Genomic DNA, 27,100 nt, shown 5'->3' with positions numbered 1-27,100 from the left:
TTTTAAAATATAAACGAGAACTCAGCTCCAGATTTTTTAATGTGGCTCCTTGGCCAGGAAACAGGACAAGTAAATTTCTAGAATGCTACAGTGCCCATTTCCTCTACCTTAACCCCATCTTACTAAATAGGAAGTAGCCCCAAATCCCTGGTAATGTCACCTTTAGGAAGGAAGAAAAGGGAAGCTGGGAAAGGAGGAGGTAAAAAGAGAAATTTCCTTCACACATTGTACTCTCTGAGGACCATGAACGCTGAAGCGTTTCAAAGTAACAATCCTGTCATATATTCCTTTGGGCCGTCTTTTTTTTTTTTTTTTTTTTTTTTTTTAATTTAAGGTTGTAGTTTTATTATAACAAAAAATCAGAAGCAGCCAAAATAAGGAGGCACAGCTCTGGAAGGGGTCCAAAGGCAGACATTCCTGTTGTCTTCTCCAGGTAGAACCCTGGATGATGTTACCTCCTCTTCAGGCAGCACAAGAGTATTGCCAACCAGGGAAGCTCACTCAAACTTCAGTTTCCAGAGTTTTTATTGGAGTTTCACAATGTAGGCATCATTGATTGACTTATTGGCCATGCGGCTGAACTCGGTTTCCAGCCCCTTCTGCTTCAGGAAGATGAGGCTGAGATCGGGTAGGCTGCTTTTAGGTTTGTGCTTCTGATAAGCAGGCTGGGGCTGCACGGTGTCTGCCCTGTCCTTCTCCTAGAGATCCAGGAGAATGCGACAGACAGTCCAGGGCTGTGCAGCTCTGTCAAGTATGCAACACACAGGTCAGGCGTGTGTCCCATGAACTCACCAACCAGGGCCATTTACAGAGCATCCTCTTCTATGACCTCAAGGCCCTCCCCTGGAGCCATTAGTTCTAAATCCCATTGGTGCCGGTTTCTAAATACAGAACTGGTTCCACACGCCAAGCCAATTCCGCTTTCAGTATTCCTATTCCCCTGCTGTTATCTCCAAGGGCACTCCTCCCATCACTGGTCACGTTTAAAGAAGCTGGAAAGGAGAATCCAAATTAAGCCAAGGGGCCTCTTAGAAGCCCCTGTGTGTTTTACTGTGTAGTTTTTTCTACTCATTCATTCATTTATAATATCTATTCACTAGGAGGCTACCCACCTCTACCAGGAAATGAGATTTCTACTGTCACACTGACGTGTCCCGAGCATGGTCTGTCTCTGAAGCAGCCACTTACTTGGTCTGAACTGTCTCCTGTCATATGCTAAGTCAGTATCTCTTTGATATTTTTAACTGAAAACCGGTAACAGTGGAGATATTTCTGGAAGTGAAATTGTTGTGACCTTATGTAGGTTAAATAAAGATTCATCTCCGATTTGCCTTCCTTGGCTTTGAGTCCCATCTGAGCTCTTTCCGTTCTGCCTCCCCCTCCATGATGCTTTTCTTGACCACAGTGTCTGGATGTGGAAAATGCAGGGCTGCAAAATGGTACTTTATATTTACTATGAATTTGTATGTGTATAAATTTACATTGGCTATGTGTGCATGTATTTAAAATAGACCAGAACAATGTTAAAAAAAAATCTCAAAATAGTTATGGTGAGGAGGGGAAGCAAGTACCTGGGAGTGTCTGTCAGAGGCTACTCAGAATTTTCCACAGTGTTCTGATTTTTTTTTTTTAAGATTTTATTTACTTATTTGAGAAAGAGTGCACGCACAGAGGGAGAAGAAGAGGGAGAAGCAGACTCCCCACTGAGCAGAGAACCCAACGTGGGGCTCGATCCCAGGACTGTGGGATCCTGACTTGAGCTGAAGGCAGGCACTTACCTGGCAGAGCCACCCAGGCGACCCTGATTTTATTTTTTAAATGAATGTGGGGTTTTTTTATACCTTTTTTTTTTTAATTAATTAATTATTTATTTATTTATTTGACAGACAGAGATCACAAGTAGGCAGAGAGGCAGGCAGAGATAGAGGAGGAAGCAGGCTCCCCGCAGAGCAGAGAGCCTGACGTGGGGTTCGATCCCAGGACTCTGGGATCATGACCTGAGCCGAAGGCAGAGGCTTTAACCCATGGAGCCACCCAGGCGTCCCTTTGTTTAACTTTTAATAGGTAGAAATACGTACATAGACATAGAAGGAAAGCTAATATACCAAAATATTAACAGAGGCTAAATCCAGGAAATGAAATGTTAGGCATGTGTTTCTTCTTTATACTCTTCCTTAATTTTCGAATTAAACAAAAAGTGGATTGTGGTCAGTGATTCGCACCTCCCAGCTTTAACAACTTGTAATCATACAGTCTTCTCCTTTGTCCTTGATGGAATTTGGTGCATATCTTATTTGTTCCATTTATTCTTAGGCATTTCTTTTTTTTTTTTTTTTTAAGATTTTATTTATTCATTTGACAGAGATCACAAGTAGGCAGAGAGGTGGGCAGAGAGAGGAAGGGAAGCAGGCTCCCTGCCGAGCAGAGAGCCCGATGCGGGGCTCCATCCCAGGACCCTGGGATCATGACCTGAGCTGAAGGCAGAAGCTTAACCCACTGAGCCACCCAGGCGCCCCTAGGCATTTCTTTATAAGAAAAAGACATGGCTGGTATTAGCTCAGCTTACATTCATAAACGGTTTGGAAAGAGAGGAAGAAAGCGAGAAAGACCACCTGTGTTAACACTCCCAGCCCTAATCTGGCCACGAAGGGAGGGAGCTGAGAGGAGTGGGGTCTGTCTCCAGGGCTCTCCTCCGAGCTGCTATTTTGGGGGGTCTCAGGTGACTCTTCTCTGCTGTGGCTGATCCGTTAGCCAGGATGAGGATAGGCTATCCAGCCGTGACAAATGGGCTCCCTTGATTCCAGTGGCGTGGCACCCTGGAAGAGCTCATTTCTCGCTTGCACGGCATGTCCCGCACAGGTGTAGGGATACGAGCACACAGAATAGCACAGAGCTCTGCCCCGTGTAGTCCCTCGGCGGGGCAGGCTGATGTCACCCATCATCTGAAACGTCCCTTGAAGGGACCCACCCCACTCACCGTCCATTGGCCAGAACCGGACAGATGCTCCCCGCAACCACAGAGGGACTGAGAAACATGAAGGAGCACGTGGATATTTGCGGAGCAGAAAATGTTCCTAACTCAGCTGGTTTGTTTGCTTTGAGCGGGACGCCAGATAGACTTGGACGTGAATCAGGGTGCCAGAGAAATGGGCTGTCTGCCCCTCCATCTGGTGGTGGCTCTCCGTGCGCGTGTCGGAATCATTGGAAACTCTTCTGGAGGATATGTGCCCAGGCCCTTCCATGAGCCACCGAATCAAGGGATGGGGCGCAGGACCCTGGCACGCTTCTGCTCGTCTTGATCCTGGCAAGCGCTCGAGGAGAGGAAAGAGAACGATCCCTCAGTCACCCACTGGACGTGGGCCAAGAGCCTCTCTGGGCGTCTTCACCTCTGCTTCTGCAGGGCGAATCAAAGAGAGGACCTCAATTTTTCTGGCACCTTTTCCTCGCAGCTGGACTGCTCTTCCTGGGCCACAGTGTGGTGGGGATGAGCCCTGTGTCTGGGCAGGAGCCACTTGCTGTAAAGAGCCTGCCCTGCTCTGTCCGCTCCTGGGGGTCACAGGAGCGAGAGGAAGGAGGGCAGAGAAGGATGTGATTGTCCTAGAATCTAGCAGGACTTGGGCACCCAGGGGCCCCCAGAGGCAAGGAGGCATTGGCTGGCATGGTGCGTAACTCCCCATGCGCATCTGGGAAAGGAAAAGAGTTTTTCAAGGTGCCACTTAACCACTGTGGTCTTTTCTCTTTTTTTGTTTTTTCCTCCCCTCAATGCAATTCTGATATAGCTTAATTTTAAAAACCTGCTCATATTGATAGTATTACATTCTCTGAACATTTTCAGAGTAAACATTACCCCTCTCAGACTAAAAACAGATCCTCTGACGGCAAAGTAGGATTTAAAGCCTAAATTCAAACGCTGAACGTACTTTGAGCGTTTGCTTGTGACAAGCAAGGATGTAGGCACGTCTCGTTTCCTGTATTCCAGAATCCTACAAGACCACTGCTAGTATTAAACCCTTCTTAAAGATGAGAAAACGGAGACCCACAGAAGTTTGATAATCTGGTCCTAGTCCACGCCGGTGCCAAAACTGGGCCCTGGTAGCCTTATTATGGGATGCAATTTCATTGTCCTACTGTCCAGATGCTTTTCCTTGGTCCTCTTCCCTCTTCTTCTCATTCTGTCACCTGCCTCCACACAGGCTCGAAGTTAGTAAACCATCCTCTGTTACGGTAACATGGGCACCAGAATCCTTGGGCTTCGACAGGCCAGTTTTGCTAGCATGGTAAGACAACAGTAAGCGAAGGCAAAAGGAGTTTGTTTCATAGAGGATAAGTGACCTGTATGTGTATTTCTCTTGATCTGAGCCCAACAGAGTGTCACTGGTAAAACCTATCACCCTTCCTCCAATGGTCTAAGGAGGGGTGAAGTGTGGGATCCGAGGCAGAGATCCCACAGAACTATGAGTCTTTTCATGTCCTCTTTGGAAACCATTCCAGGGACTCTAAAAGGGAGTCCTACACATTTGTGCCACGGAAAGTGTGAGGGAACACGCTCTTCTGAGGGCACCGGTGTTTGCTTCTCCATCCCTGGCCTCTCTTCTCCAACGCCTGCTCTGAAATCCCAGGTCAGGCTGTTCAAAGGGAGACTGATGGCTCTCAAGAAAGTAGTTGAGTCCCTTTGTTGGAAAGCTAGTGGAAATGAGGAAGGCAGCCAAAACTGACCTTTTCCCTGTTGGCAGCCATTTTGATGATCTGATCCAGGTTCTTCAGTGGTCTGTAGAACAAAAGAGAAAACAGTGCACCTAGCACATCTTCAGAAAATGGAAATGCTTTTGGGTTTGTTTCCCTTCTTCTGTTCTGTGGTCTCCCCTTCCTCTACTGTTTCAGCCTGCACAAAATTGCCCTGACCAATGAAAATACAACTTTTCCTGAAATATAATGTAAAAATGAGATTCATAGGAACAAATGTATCCTTTCTGTAAATAAATGCTGATTCCTCATTTGTCTGAGGGTTCCAAGAAAAAGTCTTATAAAATCAACATAATAGAAAACAATTTAAAAAAAGGAAAAATGTCTTAATATCAACAACGACAACAAAAATAAAATGTGATAAAATCTTTTTTTTTTTTTAAGATTTTATTTATTTATTTGACAGAGATCACAAGTAGGCAGAGAGGCAGGCAGAGAGAGAGGAGGAGGCAGGCTCCCCACGGAGCAGAGAGCCCGATGCGGGGCTCGATCCCAGGACCCCGGAACCATGACCTGAGCCGAAGGCAGAGGCTTTAACCCACTGAGCCACCCAGGTGCCCCAGTGAGATAAAATCTTGAGGAAGAGAGCCGTTCTTAGCAAAATCTGGACTTGGAGGAGGCTGTTCTCTGAGAAGCAGAAGGGCCCAACTGCACAGACCCCGCCGAGGAGAGTTTTTATGGCCTGCTGGTTCTGCCCCTCTGCAGGGCCGAAACAAACAGGGAAATTATGAACTACAACATAAGAGCTTGAAATGACAGGCTCCCCTCACCTCCCACGAACACGGCTGCACATCATAAGGTGAGCGGACCCCTCCAGCAGGTGACCGTGTTTCTAATCCTGCCCAGGACTCCCGGGCTGCCTTTCATTCCTGCGTGTCACCCGTCCGTGAACCACATTCACAGATGACTTCATCCATCCCGCAGTCGTCTTGTCTGCGTCCCTACAGCTGTCCTGGGAGATGGAAGTGTCCAGCAGCTGACCCATCTTACACTTGTCCTGGGCTCCCTTTTTTGGTAGACCTACCACCCCCCACCCCCCACCCCCTGCTTGGGAAACCCTCCCCTGCACCCACCCCACTGGGTGCCAGCTCCGGTTCCAGAAACTTCATCACCAGCATCTTGCTGTCTGGCTCCCATGATCTCGTAGGTTCCTGATCTCTCATCTTTGTATTTACTTTCTTTCATTCATTGGCTTTTATTTGGGCCTGCGAGGGCAGAGAGATAAGCCAACAGCGTTCCTCTGTCAGAAGCACACTCAGGGAAAGGTCCCGCACCTAATTTTTTTTTTACTCCTTTTATATCCCATTCCCTTTCCCCACTTTGCATATGTCTTTATACACGGTGTTTTGTGTCTTGTTTTTAATTCGCATACATGTTGTGCCGTAGGCTTCTCTCTCCCACTCAGCACTCTGGATCTGCCCAGATTGCTGTGTATCCCATCGGGCCCGATGTACTCACGGCCGCCTCATAGTGTGTAGGGTCCCCACCATGTGGGCTGAGCCGGACAACAAGACTTCCCACTGCCACAGACAGCCTTATGGCACATGGGCCCTTGCCCACGTCCCCTCTGGGCTCAGGTGGGATTTCCTCTGCAGTACGTGTCTAGCAGTGAGTCCTGGGGCGCGTCCTCCTTGGACTAACCATTACGGGCTGGCTTTGCAGAACACCTTGCCAGTCCCTGCCCTCGTGGGCAGCATAAGAAGAAGGTTCCTTCTGTCTCTACTTCTTGGCCAGCTCCTGTGCGTACCAAGATCTCTTCCAGAGGGTTCTCTTTCTGGGTTTAATTTCCTGGCACCAGGAAGCGTGCATCCTTAAAGAGTCCTTTCAGTAGAGGTCCACGCAGGGCAAACTCCTGATTTTGGAGAATGTCCTTGTTTTTGCCCATGCCCGGCATGACAGTTGCATAGCTTCCTGTTGCTGCTGTGATGATCTGTCACAAGCTTGGCTGCAAAGAGCACGGACCGGGGATCTCACCGCCCTGAAGGTTAGAAATCCAAAGTGCATCTTACTCCCTAACAGCAGAGTAGTGCCACGCTGCAGCCCATGCTCCTTGACTCGCACTGTGTCCTCCAGCTTCGAGGCCAGCCATGGACTTCCCTCTCTAACTGCCTCTCCTTCCAGGATGCCTCCCGTGGCTGGCATCTGCCAGATAATCAGGGATAATCTTCCCTTGTCAAGGCTCTTCCATCTTTTCTGCACATTTCCTTCTGCCATGGAAAGTTACAGATTCACTATTTTCTAAGGCTACGATGTGGACATCTCTGGGAGCCATGGTTTGGTCTACCACAATAGTTGAGCTAGGTATTAAATTTTAGGGCGATCATTCTTAGTCTTTGGAGGTTGTTTTTTTTTTCTTCCATTACATTCAGCAAATTACACAATGAGACTGATCCTATGTTCAAGGTGCTGGCAACACAGCAGTGAATGGAACGGACCACATGCTTGCTCTCAGAACCTAATGTGGCTCTGCCTCCCACCAGCTTGAAGATGATCTCTTTATTCCTTTTTCCCCTACATGTGCCTTACAGTGTTGCTACATATGCAATAACATTTGCATCCTCATTTTCCAAGTAGCTTTAGCGGCATAACAAACCACCCCGAACTTAAAGACCTAAAAACAATGATTTATTCCTATCTGGAAGTCCATAGCTCCCCAGAACTGTGCAGCTGGCAGCCCAGCTCACCTGGGCTCAGATGTGGTTACAGTCAGATAGTGGCGAGGCCAGAGTCCTCTTGAAGGCGTCCTTCAAGACATGTGGGGAGGCTGGCTGTCTTCTGGGACCTCAGCAGGGACTGTTGGTCAGAAACTCCTGTGGGCCTCTTCTCTAGGTGGCCCGGGCCTCCTCACGGTGGAGTGGCCGGCTTGTAAGAGCCAGCATCTCTAGAGGGAGCAGGCAAAACAGATTCTCCTGGTCTAACTTGGCCTCGGAGGCTCTGAAGTATGGCTTCTGCTGCTGTCTGTTCCTTAGAAGCAGCCCTCCAGGCCAGGCGCAGGCAAGGGGAGGGGTCTGGGACTCGACCCCTTGTTGGAGGGTGCATCAAAGAGCTTGTAGGTCTCGACACCCTGCCACCTGTTAGAACTCAGGGTGATGCCTCAGTGTTAGGACTCGGGTCTGCCTCCACTTCTGGAAAGCACATCTCTTCTCAGATACTGTTTCTCCGTCACTCCCTGCATTGTCTTCCTCTGGAACTCTTTTACAAGTACGTTGGGCCCTCGGTGGGCCATTTGTGGCTCCAGTGACACATACATAGTTTGTATCTCTTTAGCTCCCTGTGCTGTGTTCTGAATTAATTTCCCTGCGCTCTGTTTCAGGTCACTCATTCTGTTTTTGGTTTTATCCGGTGGATAGCTTAACAAGTACATTGATTTTGTGTTGTCGGCTGCCTTTTCTGCTACGTGTTTTTCTCGTCCACCTATTCTGGTTTGGTGGCTGCCTGTTTTGTTTCCTAATTCCTTACTTTTTAGAGAAATTACTCCCTTTACGGGTGCCTCGCTGGCTCAGTTGGAAAAGCGTGCCACGGGGCCATGAGTTCAAGCCCCACGTTGGGTGTAGGGATTACTTAAATAAAGAAAAAACTTTAAAAAAAAAAAAAAAGGAAATTAATCTTTGTATCTTTCATAAGGGCCCTACGCAGATTGATTATGACATAGTTTGCTGTTTGCTTGCTTCATGTTCGTTTCTTCTCGGGTGGCTTCCTCTCGTGCTGTAGATTGCTGCCTCTCCTGGGTCACCAAACCTTCATGCAACCATCCCCCCATGGCCAGCCCCTTCCAGTCACGGAAGCATTGTCTCCTGTCCACCCCCCCAACCCTGCATCATTATGTGGGTGATTTACAAATTAAGTCTCTGAGGCAACCGCCGGCTGGCGAAATCCAGACCAGTTTTAACTCGTCATTGCTAAGATAGGACCCTGCAGTACATAGATACTAAAATACTATGGATTTGGACTCAACACCCGAATGCATCCTGGGTGTGGGATTTTGGGTTCTTATGGTTGATTCACCCCTCCCCCCGCCCAGGCAAGTTCTAGGGCTTCCTTCTGGCTTCCTGCTAACTAGTGGACTGGTCACAGAAGGGTGGGGCAGGAAGGTTCCAGGCTTCCAGAGGAGGGTGCGCACACAGACAGCCTGACTCGCAGGGGCCCCTTCTCCGCCTCTCCTGGCCCCACACGCTACACCCTGCTCTCCATTCCCTGGGCTGCAACACCACCTCCTTCCTAACCTCTGTAGCTTTCTTTCCCACTTCATTTCTGGCACCTGGAGATTTCACTGCCTCTCTTTTAACCTTGGCAGTGAATGTCTTTCTCATTGTTCCTCTTTTATGCTACATTTCTATGCACCCTTAGGAGGAGGAGTGCCTGTTTACTTTAGTTGAGGCTGTCATGTGCTGGAAATGGTCATTTGTTTTGTTTCCAGACCGTTATTCCTCCCATTTTTTTCAGTCTCCTCATTCTTATGCTTCGTATACCTGCCAAAGCTGAGTCTTAGCCCGGCCAACCTCCTCCAGGTTAGACAGGCCGCCTCCTCTTGCGTATTTGATAGAATTTGACTTTACCATTCTGTTCCTTCCATCAATACTCTTCCTTCCACTTTGCATTTACAGAATGTGCCCAAATCTTTCTGCTAATGCCCTAAGCATGTGTTTTTCACTGTTACGGTTTTAATCCGTTTCTTATTCTTTACTATTATTTTCACGAGGTCTCCAGAGTTTGAAGAGAACAATGCATTTACTCAGCCTACTGTCTTGAATGAAAGAGCTCAGCTGAGTTCTCAGCGCTGCTGTGTAAGCTTTTTTCTTTTTTTCTTTTCCGGTCCTCATTCAGCTCCCTTCCTCGTTTCTGACATCTGCTGTTCCCTCCCTCAATCCTAGCAGAAGACCTCAGCTCTTTTCTCTTAGGGAAACAAACTGTCAGATGGGGGCCGTTGTGTTATCCACCCTCTCTCTCCCATCTGCAAACTCACCTTTCTTACTGACCGTCCTCTCCTCTTTCCCTTCTTTCCTGGAGCCAAGTCGCGTTCTCGTCTGTCCGTGGATCCTTCAGCTCACCTGGCTCTGTGTGGGCTCTCCTCCCCGTCCTGCCCCTGCCCTGCCTTGCCTCATCAGTGGACAGCCTCATCCACAACAGAATTCCTAAACTATATACCAGTTCTGATCTCCTTCCCTTAGGTTATATTTCTAACTGCTGGCGGAGAATCCTCTACCCTTCAGCATGTCCAAAGCTAGCATCTTTAGTTCTCTCTGGAACATCTGCTCCTTCCTACGTTTTCCCCATGGTGCTGAGTAGGGTCCGGATTCACTGAATCACCCGGGGTCCCCCAGTTTGGGGTTGTTTGTTTGTTTGAACTTACTTGAATGGTTCTAGAACTGCTCTGACCAATACAGTAGCTACTGGCCACACACATCTACTTATATTGGAATTCAAATGGGCTAAAATAGAATACAATGAAAAATTCCGTGCCTCGGGTCCAGCAGGCACCCTGCAGACTCAGTAGCCACGCGAGGCGGGAGCGGCTGCAGAACATCACCAGTGTCACCAGAAGTCGTGGAGCGACGCAGGTCTAGGCTGTATTCTGCTATTTTTGCTCCCATCTCACTGCGTTTGAACCTCATTGTCTCTCTCGACTCACCCCCCGTTTCTTGCTCATTTCAGTTCATCCTCTTTTCCTAATCAAATGATCTTTTTATAAGACCCTTTACTCCCGGGGCGCCTGGGTGGCTCAGTGGGTTAAGCCTCTACCTTCGGCTCAGGTCATGATCCCAGGGGCCTGGGATTGAGTCCCGCATAGGGCTCTCTGCTCAGCAGGAAGCCTGCTTCTCCTCATCTCTCTCTCTGTCTGTCTCTCTGCCTATTTGTGATCTCTCTTTCTGTCAAATAAATAAATAAAATCTTTAAAAAAAAGTTTAAAAAATAAAAAAGACCCTTTACTCCCTTTGAGAGTCGTTAGGTTATAAACGAGAAATGCAGAGTTCTGGCATTTCAGTGTCGTGTCCTTCCTTCCCTTCCCAGTCCTCCCCCACCCTGCTCGACCCTGCCTCTGTTGCCTATTCCTTTTCCTTGGCTTGGCGAACAGCGACTTGACCTCCAAGACTGAGGCCCGGCATTTCCTGCTGTGGCAAGGCGGAAGCAGTGTTTCTTTTATACTTGACGTTCCCATTGATATACCCCTTTTCAGGGCACGTTCACATGGCAGTGTTTGGTTAGACTCCAAGCCCCTAAAAAAACAAAAATTATATTTTCATACCCCATCATGGTTCCGATACATGCAAGAGATTGACTCCTTTTTTTTTTTTGAGAGCGAGAGCATGCACGCATGAGGTCGGGGAGGGGCAGAGGAAGAGGGATAGAATCATATGCAGGCATGGAGCCCGACCTGGGGTTTGGTCTCCTCACCCTGCCATCACGACAGCCGAAATCGAGAGTCGGACACTTAACTGACTGAGTCATCCGGGCGCCCCTGCAACAGATTGACTTCAGGGCATCCTAGATGAGCACTGGCTATGTGCTCCCTTCTAGAGAAATGAGAAAATGGCCACTCAAATCACATCTTGTATTCTGTTGCCAAACTCCAGTTGAGAAAACCTGGAAAGGGTGATGAATGACCTTCCTACAGGTATCGGTTCCTCGTTTGGGGTAGTTGTGATTCCTGGCCACCCCCCTGACTCCAAACCACATAGTTTGTAGAGACAAACATATTTTTTTTTTAAATACAATATTTTCAGTGACAGATGGGGATATTATGTAATTACCCCAAACTCAGTGGCTTGAAACAACAGAAATGTGTTCTCTCACAGTTCTGGAGTCCACGCAATCCAGGTGTTGGCAGGGGAGGGCCTCCTCCAAGGGCTCTGGAGGAGAATCCTTTCTTGACTTTCCAGCTTCTGGTAGGTCCCAGAGGTCTTTGACTTGAGGCCAGTCTCAGCCCTCTATCTTTATTTGGCTTTTTTCTCTTTGCCTTTTTTCTCCCCCTTAAATAATCTCTATGCCCAATATGGGGCTTGAACTCCCAACCCCAAGGTCAAGAGTCACACGCTCCACCAACTGAGCCAGCCGGGTGCCTCACATACCTCTGTGTCTTAAATTTCCCTCTCCTTTTCCTTACATAAGGATACAAGTCATTAGAGTTAGGACCCAGCCTAACCCGGGATGATCTCATCCTGAGATTCCTAATTTAATTTTATCTACAAAGACCGTATTCCAAAATGAAGTCCCATTCACAGGTACTGCAGGTTTAGGACTTGAACTTGTCTTTTGGTGGTGGGGTGGGGGTCGGGGGGTGTGGAGTGAAAAGGGTATGACAGAACCTGCTGGAGGGAATAAGAACAGGAATGGAGGCAATCACAGCTGAGTTTCTCCCCTCTCCCAAGCTTCCCCGAAGCGGAATCAGCAAATTGGCTGTAGCTTTCTTGTCTGTGCATTTATTCATTTAAATGAATTAGGACCCCTCCCCACCTCCAATCAAGAACAGAGAGAAGGCTGTTTAATCCAGCCAGCTGTCTGTCTTCGTGACAAGCTTGCTCCACTCCCTTCAGACGGATTTTCTTCGCAGCCTAACAATTATCATTAAGCGATAAAGCGTAGACCAAAAATAAACATGTTTATCATTCTGTAGTTTTCAAAGGCGTCCTCTAGGTCTAACACTTTTTAAACGAAAACGGTTATTTAGATTTAGAAATCGTCTTAAGCACGCGTGTCTGTGCACAAACAAGCCGTGGAAAGATCGGAAGAAAGAATGTTGGGCACCTTTCCTGTTTTTATTTTTCACTGCCGTCTAAATTTTCCTTAGTGGACGTGTTTTACTTGAGTGATGCGAAGAAGAAACGTCTTTCAATAACATGGGTAGTTTTAATGTCGTTTTTGTAAATTCCCCAGGACAATTTATTTATATTTTAAAATAAGGTCAGTGGGCCACTTGACATTCTAGGAACTGACCACGGATTGTTTTGTGAATGATTCAGATACTCTCTAGAATTTGGAGTGGTGTTAACATTATTAATTATTCAGGACCTCATCAGATTTTCACAGCAGGAGCAACGGAAATCCATGGTCACCATCAGGGAGGTTTCCTGGGTTTCAGGAAGCCAGCCTGACAGGAAATCAGGCCCTCCCCCTTTCCCATGCGCCCTAACGAGGCATCTGCGCCATGCCTCTTCTTGGTTTGTTGAGGACCAGTCCAAAATGAGCCCTGCCATCTCTCACCAGCAATGCCCTTTGGCTTTAACAAGCATGTGTTTTTCTGGTCTTTAAACTATTCTGTGGTCTGCCCTGTGTCTGGTGTGCGATGAGGATGACCCGCGTTCCCATCAACCCCCCGTTACTGGAAGCCACAGGAGAGCGTGAGGCACTTTTAGCTGTTACACTGTTGAATGCAATTCGCTCTGAGGGAAATTTCCTATTTTGGCTTCTAAGATGTTGATGAATTATTGAAACTTCAATTACTTTTGGTTCTCAATTCAGCAGGATGGAGACATCCAAGATACTTAATATAAAAAGCTTTTTAGTCACTTTTAGAGAAGGGTTTGGTGTCAAGGATGTGGGTGCATTCCTCCTGTCTCTGGGACTAAAGTGCTGTGTGGCCCTGGGGTCCCTTAGGATTCAGGATGTGAGCCCCTCGCTGGGAGTATCTGCAGATCCTGGGCACCTGTTAGAGATGCACATTCCACCTAGTAAATCAGAGTCCCTGGGGATGGTGCCCTGGGCTCTGTGCTTTAACAAGCCTTCTTGTTACTGGGGCACTGACAAGTTTGGAAAGCCCTGACTTAGATGCCTCAGTGCTAATTCTTCCCAGCAGGACCTGGTGCCTGTTTCTAAGGACACGGGGGTGCTGTCATCAGTTTGCCCTTCACGGTAGACATTGTACCTGATGACGAAACTGATCGAGGTCATCAGACCAATTTCTAACAATTATTTTCACTTACTTGGAACACGTCTCACTTTGGAAATCATCCAGCCATAACCACAGAGAAGAGACTTTGGGCCTTTAAATTGTGTGTAGGTAAAGGTGTGTTCCAAATGTAATTCCAAGGGCCCGGTGTTTCTCTTTTCTGCAGAAAGACTGTTTAGATATTCCTTCCGGGTTAGATATTCCTTCCCGCTGTCCCCTGCGTAATCCCATCCTGAAGTCTCCTGGGGGCGGGGGGCTGCAGAGGCTTCTGTGTCTTGCCCTTGGCCTCCCCTCCTTGCCGGTGCACATGGCTCTTCCACACCGTGCAGTTCTTCAGATAGAGTGCGTCACCCTGATGCCTGTGCGCTCATACAAGGTGGTCTCCCTCCCCCAGCTTGTTCAACGCCACCACCAGAGCCGGCGCCTCCTCATCCTGTCCATTGTGGTCTGGGCGGTCACAAGACTGTCCAAGTACCATCCCCTCCTTCCCGGTCGACTAGGGATGAAGGCACATTCTCCCCTTTTCGCCTTCCTACCACCCCCGAGGTAGATACTTACAGCATTCACATGCACTTGCACTGAAAATATTTGCTCTCTCTTCCTCCGAACTTTGCGCTCCAGGCGAGTGGCGGTTTCATTCTGGGTTCTTCCCCTGCAGAGCCCAAGATGTTCAGGCCTGTGAGGCAGAATGGATAAACATTCCTTAAAGATGGTCCTTCCACCTTGGCTGGGAGCTTTCAGAGCCTCAGAAAACATTTTTAGATCCTATTTGTGAAGAACAGATGACGGCCAGCCTGTGACAGGTCTAGTTAAGAATACGGCAGACTTTCATGTGGACTCAACTAAGTTAGTTTTAATTAGCTCTTCAGCAAAGCCTGGCTCTTCATGGAAATGATGACCCAGCCATCTGGCTATTTTGCTCTTAGGCCAGGCAAGCCACCAACTGTGTCTAAAGTTTGCATTATTGTTTCAGGTTCGAGAGCTTCAAACACGACTACAGAGCGTGCAGGCCACGGGGCCCTCCAGCCCTGGCCGTCTCACTTCGGCCAACCGCCCAGTCAACCCCAGCACTGGGGAGCTGAGCACGAGCAGCAGCAGCAATGACATTCCCATTGCCAAGGTGAGCTCCAGGGGAGGACGGGAGCCCTGCTGTTTTATCTGGAATCCACACCAGCCTCTACCAAGCATGGCCATTGTGTGGGTATGGGATGACTCACAGAGCCCTGAGGAGCTTCCCTTAAGCCTCTCGCCGACCTCCTATGCTAACTAACCCACTGGTGGCTTGGTCTGTCTTGACTATGATCTGGATGCCAACTCTCATTAATCAGCCAGCGGGAACAGGTCACAGCTGACCAGTCGTAGTAGAAAGTGAGATGTTTTGTCAGATTCTACCATAGGAAGAGGTGGATGGATAGTTGCTCTTGAGGACTGAAATTCAGCGCAGAAGGGACCCTGAGTAATGAACCAGTGGATGCCCTTCTCATAGGACCACCAGCCCTGTCTGCAGACCAGTAGGTTCTGTTGGGCAGGCCATAGCCGTTAGAGAGCAGCCCCTTCCTGCACGTATGCTGAGAGCGCCCCAGAGGGACTGTTCCCAAGACACATGTGCTCTTCCCTGGTGGTCTGCTGGTCTCTGCAAGGAGGGTGGTTCTCAACCATCCAGTTGAATCAGTGGGGTCAATCCATCATTTCTCAACCAGAAGTGATTCTAGTCCCCCCTTCCCCCCAAGGGATATTGGGCAACGTCTGGAAACATTTCTGATGGTCACCGCTAGAGTGCTAGTGGCATCTTGGGTCTAGAAGCCAAGGGTGCTGCTAACCATCCCACAGGGCACAGAAAAGCCCTGTACAACAAAGAAAGTCCCACCCAAGCTGTCACGAGTGCCAAGGTTGGAAAACCCCCGGTAAAACAAATTGGTGGTAACATTGGGCGAGTGAGTTATTTTTAGGAAATTGAGGAATCCATTGAGTTGCCATGGCTGAACAGTAGCCCTGTACATGCACAGTCTCAAAGGTTTATCTGGAGAGTGAGGTGTCATTTTTTGACAGTGTTTTGTTTTTCCAGATTGCTGAGAGGGTGAAGCTCTCGAAGACCAGGTCCGAGTCTTCGTCGTCAGATCGGCCGGTCTTGGGATCAGAAATCAGTAGCATAGGGGTGAGTGTTCGCGAGAAGCCAGGCAAGAGAGTGCCCAGTAGGGCCACACAGATGGCAGAACTTCCCAGCTTGACCTCCTGTGAGCACGTTAATTATAAAATAAATCATACCCCATTTCCCTCCAGAGGATCCGATTAAAGGGTACGGTGGTTTCTTCATCCTGGAATTACTTCTTCAGCTATAAGAGACTTCCTCTTTTTCTCTACCTGAAAACTGTCAGAAAGAGGCGATTTAGGTCTCATTACTGGTGATGGAGATGAAAGTCTTCAAGTAACTGCTTTACATCACCCCGGTCCCCTGAGACCAAGTGGGTCAGGGAGCTCTAAAAGAATCTTACCTTTTACACATGCCTCTTAAAAGGGAACGTGTTCTCCAGGGAGGATGACTGCTGCCTTTGAAGTGCAGCCCAGTGCTGGGAGAGACCGGAACCTTCTCGCTTAGTACCAAGGGTTTCCATCTGGAGAGCCTATAGACCCCTTGGGGCCATAAGAGCTGATGGATGGTGAACAGGGAGTAGCTTTAGTTCCCTAAGGAATATTGTTTTAAGCTTGGGGATGAGGCTGAAAGAGCTAGCTGTTTGATCCCCAGGGGTAGGGAAAGCCTGAATAGTACTTTTAAAGCCCTGATTTAGAATTTTGCACTGAGAAAAATTGCCTGCATCAGATTCGGCGCCAGGGCCAAACTGTGAAAATAAAGGAGCCGCTGCTCTCTTTGGCTGCAGCAACCAGAGATGGGGGCCCGGAGGCGCAGGGGGCTCAGGAAGGTCAGGGGAGTCCAGGCTTTGTTTGATACCCCAAAACTGGAGAACTTTAAAGAGGCGTGCTTCCCCAGATCTGCTGCCCGGCAACACAAGCCTAGAGGATACAGCCACATTTTGATCCTGTTGTTGTACTATTTTCGCAGTAGTGAACTTTTTTAATTATAGAATCATGTTATACAGACAGAGAAAAATCAGGGTGGCCATCTTCGGGTGCCTGATTGTCGAGGAATATCGACTGTAAATTCTTCTGCATGCAAAGCGTGCCGGAGGACTGGTCCCTAAAGCGACCCTGTCTAGAGCGGGATTCGTGCCCACCCATGCAGGTATCCAGCAGCGTGGCAGAACACCTGGCCCACTCTCTTCAGGACTGCTCCAACATCCAGGAGATCTTCCAGACGCTCTACTCACACGGATCTGCCATCTCAGAAAGCAAAATTCGAGAGTTTGAGGTGGAAACGGAACGGTTGAATAGGTAAGGAGATATCCTGTATATTGGAGCAGTGGTGTTGTGGGGGGTGGGGTGCTGCCCTCCTTTGCCTTTCAAAGAGCAATTCAGATGGGCTTATGAACTGTGACACAGCCGCTGGTGCGTGGGGAGTTCCCACCTTCTTGTCCATCAGAAGAGTGCTTACGGCCCTCGGGGCTGGCTTCGTGGGCATAGGCCTCGTGTTTGGAAGGAACCCCCACTTGGCTTTACTCCTCTACTGTCACCATTTTGATTTCTTGGGGTGCCTGGGTGGGCTCTGTTGATGAAGCATCTGCCTTTAGCTCCTGATCCTGGAGTCCTGAGATCGAGCCCAGCGTCGGGCTTCTCCCTCTCCCTCTGCAGCTAACCCTTGTTTGTGTGCGCGCTCTCTCTCTCAATCTGTCAAATAAATGGATAGAATCTTTTAAAAAATAAAAATGAATTCTTAATAATAAAAGGGTTCCACCTTTTCATTTTGCACCGGGCCTTGCAAATTATGTAGCAAGTCCTGGGAGCTATTCGTAATGAATGACAAGTAGGTCAGAAAGACAAGATGGCTACGCAGTGTGTAGGCCTGTGCTGCGGGGAACCACAGAGAGCGGCTCCGGAATGTTGAGTCAGCATCCCAGGGGCGCCTGGAGCTATCAGCAACCAGCAAAGGCGGTCTGATGGGTCTGATCGAGGCATTCCGGGATTGACCAGGCATGCTGTTCTAGCCCTCCCTGCTCCTCTGGAGGGTTGCTCAATCTTATTCATGTTCTTTGTGAACGACGCAACCCTCCATCCCTACGTTCTATCTCACTTAGCCCTACTTAGAATCACTTTAAGCACCCCGAACTGTCCTACTTAGAAAATTTTTCCAGTTCGATGGATTCTTCCTAAATCTCACAACAGAGGGAGTTTGCACTCATGCCTCTTGGCAAAGACTTGGCTTGTAGGTCATCCCTGTGATGAGAGTTGCTGAAAAAGCAAGGAAGGACCAGGGCCAAGTCCTGGTAAACCACTGACTCACAGTGGGTCCCGCAGGGACAGAGCACAGTACTGAATCCCATCCAAGTGTGGTGCGGCTGGCCTTGACCCACCAATCTTCAGTGGGAGAGCATAGTCAGAATTTGAAAGGCTTGTGAACTAACCAGAAAGAAATGTGGATGCCAGTCCCCCTCCTCTGTTGCTTAATGCCATTCCCCTGGTGTCTGGCAAACCTGAATAAATTAAATTATCATATTAGTCCTCCCTGATTTGATGCTGTTTAATATAGTGCTTGAGGACTAAGGAAATGCAGCAATCTAGGTCATTTCAAATCTGGAAATTAAATGGTTTCCTTATTAAATCCAAAATACTTAAGAGTGACAATCCTGATGATTACCTTGTAGCAGTAAAGAAGCTGCCCTCTCAGTGTGGCTGGGAGTGCTTAAGAATTGAATCAGATATGCCCTTTGCAATTTAATGAAGTCAGATGCCTTCAGGGGCCCTCTGTGAGTGAGGATCTCCTTTCCACAGATTCTGGGACTTAACAAGCCTGCTTTGTGGTTGAACTTGGGGGTGGTTCGTTTCTTCTCCATCCGTGCACCTAGGAGACACCAAAGAAAGGGGAAGCATTTGGTGCTCACGGCTCACGTTTATTCGGTGTCTCACAGTTTACAGAGGGTTCTCACAATCACTTCATCTTCAGCTTGGGAGGACAGAACAGTCCCATTTTGTAAATGAGAAAACAAAGGCTTCCATGTTGAGCGAATTGCCTTGAGTCCAGAGCTGTTAAATAGCCCAGCTAGAATTCTTCCCCTACCCCCCGCCCCCACCCCAACCTTGGACTTCCCCTCCAGTGTCTTCCCTATGACCATAGCTACAACTAGATGCAGGAATAACCTTAGAAATAGTCTACCAGTATGCCCTGATGTCTGTTATTAAACTACCTAACCTTGAAGTCAGGGGCCCTATTCTACCCACCAAAATGAGAGCCCTTAGTTTTGTGATTGTGTGTGGGGTAGAAGTGTTTCCTGACTTAACAAATCTGTTTTAAGCATCTACTCGGTGTTAAGCTATTTGTCATGCAAAGGAGAATGAGACAGACAAGGTCCCTGCTCTCGTGGAGCTTCTATTCTATTCTGGGAGCTGGACAAGAAGCAAACAAAAGGAGATCATAAGAAAACTCCCAGTAAACAGGGCAGTGTGATAGAGCAGGGGCAGGGGTGTTGATTTTTAAGTAGGCTCCACGTCTAGCAGGGATCCCGGCCCAGGGCTTGAGCTCACAACCGTGAGATCAAGACCTGAGCTGAGATCAAGAGTTAGACGCTCAGCCAAAGGAACCACCCAGGTGCCCCCAGGTGGCTGTTGATTTTAGATGGGTAGCCAGGGAAGGCCTCTCTGAAGAGACAGCTGTAAGTTGTGATTTTAAGGGGAAAAGGAAGCATCCATATGACACGTTGAGATTCTTACAGAGCAATTAACAATCTTAAGGTGGAAAAGGAGGTTGACATGAGGTAGGATCTGTCCACAGCCCGATGGAACTGCAAGAGAGTGAAGGAGAAGTCACACGCAGTAAGGGGGCAGAGTTGGCAGGGTGTGGTGGGCATGAATTTTGAGGCTGTGGACCAAATTTGCTGTTTATTCTAAGTGTCACTGGAAGTCTTTAAAGGGTTTGTTTGTTTATATAGCAGAAGAACAGGTTCCGTTTAAATTCTGAGAGCTGGCTCAGGTGTAAAGAATGGAAGGAGGACAAGAGTAAAATGCAGAGCAATGAGTGCAGTGGCCCAGCGTGGCCAAGGTGGAGGTGATGGGAGGAGACGCCGGGCAGTGGGTTTGGTGGTAGAGTCAGTGCAAACTTCAGCTGGATTAGATTGGGATGTAAAAAGAAGGGATGGTCTCGAAGATTCTCACATGTCTCTCCAATATTATTGGGTGGATGGGGGGTAGCATTTACTGAGATGGAGAAGATAGAGGAGGACAGGGTTTGGGTAAAATCCAGAGTCTCATTTGGTAATGTTAAGTTTGAGGTGCCCTTGTGATATCCACATGGAAATCTCCGGAAGTAGTTGGAGATGTGAGACAGGTACTCAGAAGAGCTGTCTGGGCCAAAGAAATTTGGGATCCAGAGGAACATAAATGTCTATTAAAGTCATGAGACTAGATAAAATCACCCTGGGGAACAGGGGGAGTACTGACAGAGGAGGTCAGCCAGGACTGAGTCCTGAGGGAATGCCAACCCCCACAGATTTCAGAGAGAATAAAGAACAAACAAAGGAGACCAAAGAAATGACCTTTTAGCCGGGAAGAAATCCAAAAGGGACCTATCATGCCCCAAGTGAGAGAGAACACTCTCAGAAGGAAGGAGTAGCCTGTTAGTGGGGTGTTGCCTGAGAAGGCCCCTAAGATGGGATTGGTCACATGGAGGTCTGTGAGCTAGCTAAAGAGTTTCACCTACTTAGCAGGGACTGTTTTAAGATATCTTCATGTCAACAAGAACACAGAAGTATGTTCTTGTAAAACCTTATGCTGAATTAAGCTTGGAGTTCCCAAAACCTCTCAGTGGTTTGAACTATATGCTTACCAGATATCTCCCATGTTGGAGTGAGTGTCTCCATGATCTGCTCTAAGATATGTGGTCCTAAGATTGATCCCTCCACGGCAAATGGCTTGCAAACCCCTTACCATTTCAGGAGTCACTTGGATTGTGTATGTGTGAAACCCTCTGTGTCTTTAAGACTTGGTGGTCAGAGTACTATAAATGAGTGTGTCCCTGGGAAATGAATCATTGCATCGAGAGCCTCCGTCCCAGGACAGAAAGCAGAGAAGCTGAAGGCTTATGTTTTTCGAACTTTGCAGTAAACTCATTTGCTCTGAATTTATAGTCCCGATTCCTATAAATTGTGAGGTTCCTGCTGCCTGTCCTACCAGCAGTTAGCAACTGTGGGACCGTCCAACCTGGAAGGAGATTTGGGCACAATCCTCCGTTCCTGGTCCATTGCGCATTCAGAGGCCGTTAGGGGCAGTTTCTTACTCCCTGATTCATCTGTTGCTTCTGCTCTGTAGTGAGCGGTTAAGAGTACAGGATCTGAAGTCAAATTGCCTGGTTCAAATCCCTGGGCAAGGCACTCAACACCTCTGTGCCTGTCCTTGCTCCTCTGAGAATGAGGATAATCATACTTCATCCAAAGAGCCATGGTGGGTTATTAAGCACGGGGTTTTAACAGGTAGTAGCCCTTCCTGAGGGCTTGAGGTCACATGGTCGACTTCTCTCCCTGGTAGGTACCCAGCACATGCTCTGTCCCGGGCTGGGTGGGAAATAACCTGGGGACATGCGTGTATTTCTCAGTTCACACAGAATTTGGTGGTTCTCCTGCTTAGAGTTGCTCCATTTATTACTCCCATCAGTTACATTTGCTAAAACCGCTGACAAGCTCACATCCTAACAGGTGTGTCTTAGACGACTCCAATATTGGCAGATGAATTGTAATCCTACTGTGAAGTCATGGAAGATTTTTCTCCCTTTGCAGCCGCATCGAACACCTCAAATCCCAAAATGACCTCCTGACCATAACCCTGGAAGAATGCAAAAGCAACGCAGAGAGGATGAGCATGCTGGTGGGAAAGTACGAATCCAACGCCACGGCACTGAGGCTGGCCCTGCAGTACAGGTAGGCAAATGTGGGCCGGGCGTGCGTGTGCGCATGCGTGCGCGGAAGTGCATGTGCGGATGTGTGCGCAGAAGCGCCTGTGCGCATGCGTGTGCGCACGCAGGGCGGTGGGGAAGGGGTGGCATTTTAAAGTAGAAATGCGTCCGTGGTAACTTGCCTTAAAGTGGAAACCAGGTTTTTAGAACGCATTGGGGTGGGAGGGTTGGACCCGCAAACATAGTGTGATACATATTGAAAATCCATTAGACCTTGTGGCAGTGAACAAAATAAGACTAACGAGTATGGTGTCGGAACTCTGGTATGTCTCTGCGAACGTGTTGAACGTGAATATTATTGAAGTAATATCACTCAGAGTATTTATTTTCATACTTGTATGCCCATTTGTTGCCTTTTCCAGTCTTTTTTTCATTGTCCTATGTATTTTACATGGTTATAAATCCGGGACATTCCGTTTCTTCAGTTTATGGTAGTTTTGTAATGTTGTTTCATAGTGTAGGGATGGATGGCGGTGTCCCCCCCGCTCAAGTTTATATATTGTTTTATTTACTCATTTCTCTAAGAGACATTTAGACTTTTGCTGACTTGGGATATTAAAAACAATTTTATGGTGAATAATTTAATACGGATAATGCCTTCATCCTTTAGACTATTTTCCTTTGGATAAAATCTCCAAAGGAGGAATTACAGGTCAAAGGATGTGAATATTTTTGTGGCTCTGCAGGCATACGTGCAGTTTTTTTCCCCACAAAAGCAAGCCAGTTTAAGTGACTGCTGTTCATCCATCGACAAGCAAGCAGTATATGATTGTACCATTTTTTTCAGTCTCATCAGCATTGGAATTTCTCTGTTTTCAAGTGACTGTTTGTTTCAGAGTGACAAAGCTATGCATTATTGTTTTCAGGGGTTTATTAGTGTCTCCCTTTAGGCATATTTGCCAAGATCCAGAGTAATGACTGTACCTTACTCTTAGCGTCTTCTGAAAAGATCAATATGTTTTAAGAGACTTTGTTTCTTCACAAAACAAAATCAAACTCCAAAAGCTTTGAGACCAGGGGCGCCTGGGTGGCTCAATCCGTTAAGCATCTGACTCTTGATCTCAGCTGAGGTCTTGATCTCAGGGTCGTGAGTTCAGTCCCATGTTGGGCCATACGCTGGGAGTGGAGCCTACTTAAAAAAACAAAACACGTGAGACCAAAGCTCAAGCGCAATCATGCTAGTTTACAGACACACCAAAGCAAGCAGATAATCCACCTATGATAACTCTTGAAACAGGCTGCTCTGCAGTCTGCCTTTGATCTGTGTGGATGAAGCAATGTTGCCGTGTGTCTAACCTGGAAGATGGACTACCCTTGAAAGGAGGGGCTGCCAGCACCCGGGGCTAGTGATGGGGCTCTTTTCCTTATCTCTCAGTGAAAGAAGATGAAAGTGAGACAGTCAACAAACAGATGGTCTGTTGACTAAGTGTTGAGTAAAGCAACATTTTCCCGCTTAGCTTAGAGAAGCTAATCGGTTATTTGCTTAGCAGGGAAATTTCTGCTCAGCAGGCATCTTGTCCTGGGCTACTCAGGCATTACACACATGCTCCACTTCCTGTGCGGACATGGGTCCCTGTGGGTCCCATGTGGCCATGGGGAAGGGGTCCCTCTGAGATCCTTCCTATACCTGGTGTGTCCAGTGATGACAGGCACAAAGAAGAGAGACTGATTTCTTCCTCTTAGAAATCCACATTTGTCAGGTTTCATGCATATTTCAAGGAGCAATTTTACACACATCCAATAGAACTTTCTGTGATGTTGGACCTATTATTTATCTGTGCTGTAGTATGGTAACTGTTAGCCACATGTGGCACATAAACTATACAGCTATCACCCCAGAGGAACTGAATTTTTCATTTTATTTAACTTAAATTCTTTTAACTTCAAATAGCCACATGTGGCTAGTGGCTACTGTAGGTCTAGGTCAAAATAGTCTTCTTTCTGGGGCTTTCCCTGCCTCCCTCCCTCATTCCTTTCTTTTCTTCTTTCCTCCTTCTCTCTTTCTTTCTCCTTTCTTTCTACCAATGATTATGTAACTATTTCTTGTGGCACAGTTTCCAGAGTCAGGAAGCTGGGAGTGACCCCCTCTGGGTAGCGTTCCAGCTCAGAGTCTCTTAGGAAGCCTGCTTGAGCTGTCAGCTGGGGCTATGTCATCTAAAACCTTAACTGGAGCTGGCGGATGTGCTTCTGGGAAGGCTCGTTCACACAGCTGTTTGGTGGAGTCCTTCACTCACCGTTGGCTGGAAGCTCCTCACCACATGGGTCTCTCTGTGGGGCTGCTCGAGAGTCTTCAAGACATGGCAGCTGGCTTTTTCTAGAGAGGATGATCCAAGAGAGGACATGAAGGGAGAAGAGAGAGTGACCAAGATGGAAGTCACCATGCTTTTAAATAACTTCATCTTGGAAGTGATATTCCATATCCTCTTAGTCCCATAGACTAACTCTGGTACAGTGCAGAAAAAGACAACACGAGGGTGTGGACACTAGCATATGGGGTCAGTGGGGGACATCTTGGAGGCTGGCTACCACAGGCATAATACCTTTCCTGTTTAGCCAATCGTTAAAGAAGCAGTAAGCTTACTTCTCCCGCTTTATTTTTTCCTTTTTTGAAGATTTTATTTGTTTATTTGACAGAGAGAGATACAGTAAGAGAGAGAACACAAGCAGGGGTCATGGGAGAGGGAGAAACAGGCATCCCACTGAGCAGGGAGCCCGATGCGGGACTTGATCCCAGGACCCTGAGATCATGACCGAAGCGGATGGCAGATGCTTAACGATGAGACACCCAGGGGCCCCAACTCTCCCACTTTTATTGCTTCTCTTGTATCTATCTAGGTCCTAGTTCACTGATCTATTTTTTTTTAAATATTTTATTCATTTATTTGACAGACAGAGATTACAAGTAGGCAGAGAGGCAGGCAGAGAGAGGAAGGGAAGCCGGCCCCCGGCCTAGCAGAGAGCCCGATGTGGGGCTCGATCCCAGGACCCTGGGATCGTGACCTGAGTCGAAGGCAGAGGCTTAACCCACTGAGCCACCCAGGTGCTCCAATTGATCTATTTATTTTTAGAGAGAGAGCATGTGCCCATGGGTACAAGTGGGGGTGGGGAGTGGCAGAAGGAGAGGGAGAGAATCCCAAGCAAGCTCCACACGGGGCTGCATCTCACTACGCTGAGATCACAACTTGAGCTAAAGTCAGGAGTTGGATGCTTATCTGATTGAACCACCCTGGTGCCCCAGACCCTAGTTTAAACCAAAAGTTTTAAGTTTAAGTGAGAGGGGAGAGGGTGGGCATCAGAGCAGAGCAGCAAGCCCCTGGCTTTATACAGGAATATTTGCAGGTGTTTCCTTGCTTCTGTGGACAGCGAGGCCGAGAAGCAGGTCTGGATCTGCTTCCCCAGGGGACAGTGCAGCACTGAGGAGGCTCCCTGTCCTCTGCCAGAGCTGAGGATGCCGTGTGTTTCTGTTCCAGTGAGCAGTGCATCGAAGCCTACGAACTCCTCCTGGCACTGGCTGAGAGCGAGCAGAGCCTCATCCTGGGGCAGTTCCGGGCGGCCGGCGTGGGGTCCTCCCCTGGTGAGTGTGGCCCAAGTTCCTCCCTCCCTCTGCCTCCTTGTTCCCTGCCTCCTGGGCTCTGTGGTGCCCCCATTTCGCTGTTGGTATTAGAATACCTCCCGATGACATGAAATTCGCTTGTCAAGTGTGTTTTTCGTTTTTTCCTCATGACTGAGTGAGTAAATTGTTTATGTTGAATGCGGCAAGAACTGGAGTGGAAACAGAATTACAGGCAAGTTAAAACAATCAAGCCCTCTTAGGAAACATACTCTCCCAGGCCAACAGTAGGACCAGATGGAGCAGGAGGCCCCCAGTTTGTGATGAAAGGGACCGACTTTCCCACAGCCTCTCTCTGGGATGCTGACTGTTAAGGGTCCCTTTGCTGCCCATGTAGCCTTTGCTGAGATGCACCGCTTCTGTTGACTTTGCTTCTGGGTGGTGTTGAGGCATGGGTTCCCCCTCCCGGGTCTCCAGGTGCCTCTTAAACACAGAGGAAATGGTTCCTCACCCTGCTGTCCACTTCAGAGGACTCTCCCTGGGACACAGAGCTCAGCCCTGTGGGCGAACAGAGGGGTAAGCCAACCCACTTGCCTCGCACTCGGCAATGGCTGGGAGCCTTCACTGGGGCCGCCCTTCCAGGATGCACCTTGCAAAGAGGGTTGGCATGGGGGCCTCCGGAGTGCATCTGCATCCCTACCCCATTGTTCTTACCAGCTCCTCCCCCTCACCTGGGGTCTAGCTTGGGCACTGAACACTGACAGGTTTTTCCTCCTTCAGTTTTGACCTGGACAGGAATATGAAGCAAATCTGAAGGAAAGGAAGTATCCCAGGCATTAATTTCCTGCTTCATATCTAAGATACCAAGCAAGGGAGCAGGTCTCCATTTGCATGGGTGACCACCCTCCTCCCCCCACCCCTTTTTAAGAGTATTAATATCCCAGCCCAGATGTAGAAACTCTGCCAGCATTTCCATTAGAACCCTCATTTTTCAGGGTCTTTTCACTAAACCATAAAACTTTATACCTCATATTAAACAGATCCTAAAATGATCTTGGCATGCTGTCAAGTTTTTTTTTTCCTTTTAAATATCTGTATTAAGGAAAATGATCAATTAAAGGGGAAAAAAATCAATCCTCTTATTTCCAGTTTGTATGATCAGAAGATGCCTTTAAACCATCCTGTCCTGGAAAGGTACCTTTTATTAGGCTTCTCTCTACTTGGCACAGTTACTTGGTAGGAGCTGGAAGGGCTTATGAATCTGCATTTAAAATATGTAAAATCAATAATGAAATGCTTTGTATTAACATAATCCTGGGTAGCTCATGATATATTTATCAAACGAGCCAGTCAGTAATATCATGCCTGCTTCAAAACAGAATTCAAAGAGCAATCAGTTGGTAAGATGGATACAAACTAGCTCATTTGTGGAAGGAAGGAAGGCAGGCATGAAAGTTGTCAGAGACGTGGCCGCGGGGGCGGGGGAGGGGGTGGTCCAGGAAAGCTCACCCTGCAGGATGGGGACACCCATGCTTCTTCCCCAGTCTCCATAAAGCTGTGAGTTGGCTTACCTGGGGCTGTTCCTTATGAAATCTCCCTTCCATTCTGCTGACGGCAGCTGTGGACCCACCGTTGCGCTCTAATGGGCCCTAGAGGCGCCCGGCCGGGCGAGGACTAGCTGATGACATTGCTGCCAGTACCAGCCCCTGTGCTTATTTCAGTTTCTTGTCGATGACACAGGCATTCATTAGGTTCATCCTAGATGAGTTAGACCAGCGGTTTTCAAACTGTGTCCTGGGAGGCTGGAGGAGTCTCTTGGGACCTCAGCAGTGGGTTTGGAGGATGGGGGGAAAACCAGAATGTAGGACCCCCA

General features: G+C 48.0%; 1 protein-coding gene across 6 annotated transcripts in view; it reads left to right on the top strand.

The window, feature by feature from the left end:
* The window catches only part of MCC (MCC regulator of WNT signaling pathway), a 435,968-nt gene that overhangs the window by 372,027 nt on the left and 36,841 nt on the right, over positions 1-27,100 (top strand). For all 6 annotated transcript variants that reach the window (XM_082723700.1, XM_082723701.1, XM_082723702.1 and 3 more), the window contains 5 exons: positions 14,601-14,747; positions 15,693-15,782; positions 16,866-17,014; positions 21,502-21,642; positions 25,148-25,251. In XM_082723700.1, coding sequence (XP_082579826.1) covers positions 14,601-14,747; positions 15,693-15,782; positions 16,866-17,014; positions 21,502-21,642; positions 25,148-25,251 — 631 coding nt within the window. The remainder of the gene's footprint in view (positions 1-14,600; positions 14,748-15,692; positions 15,783-16,865; positions 17,015-21,501; positions 21,643-25,147; positions 25,252-27,100) is intronic.

This window comes from Mustela nivalis (genome assembly GCF_964662115.1).
Source record: "Mustela nivalis genome assembly, chromosome: 3".
Lineage (NCBI taxonomy): Eukaryota > Metazoa > Chordata > Mammalia > Carnivora > Mustelidae > Mustela > Mustela nivalis.
This window is presented reverse-complemented; position numbering and strand designations above follow the sequence as displayed.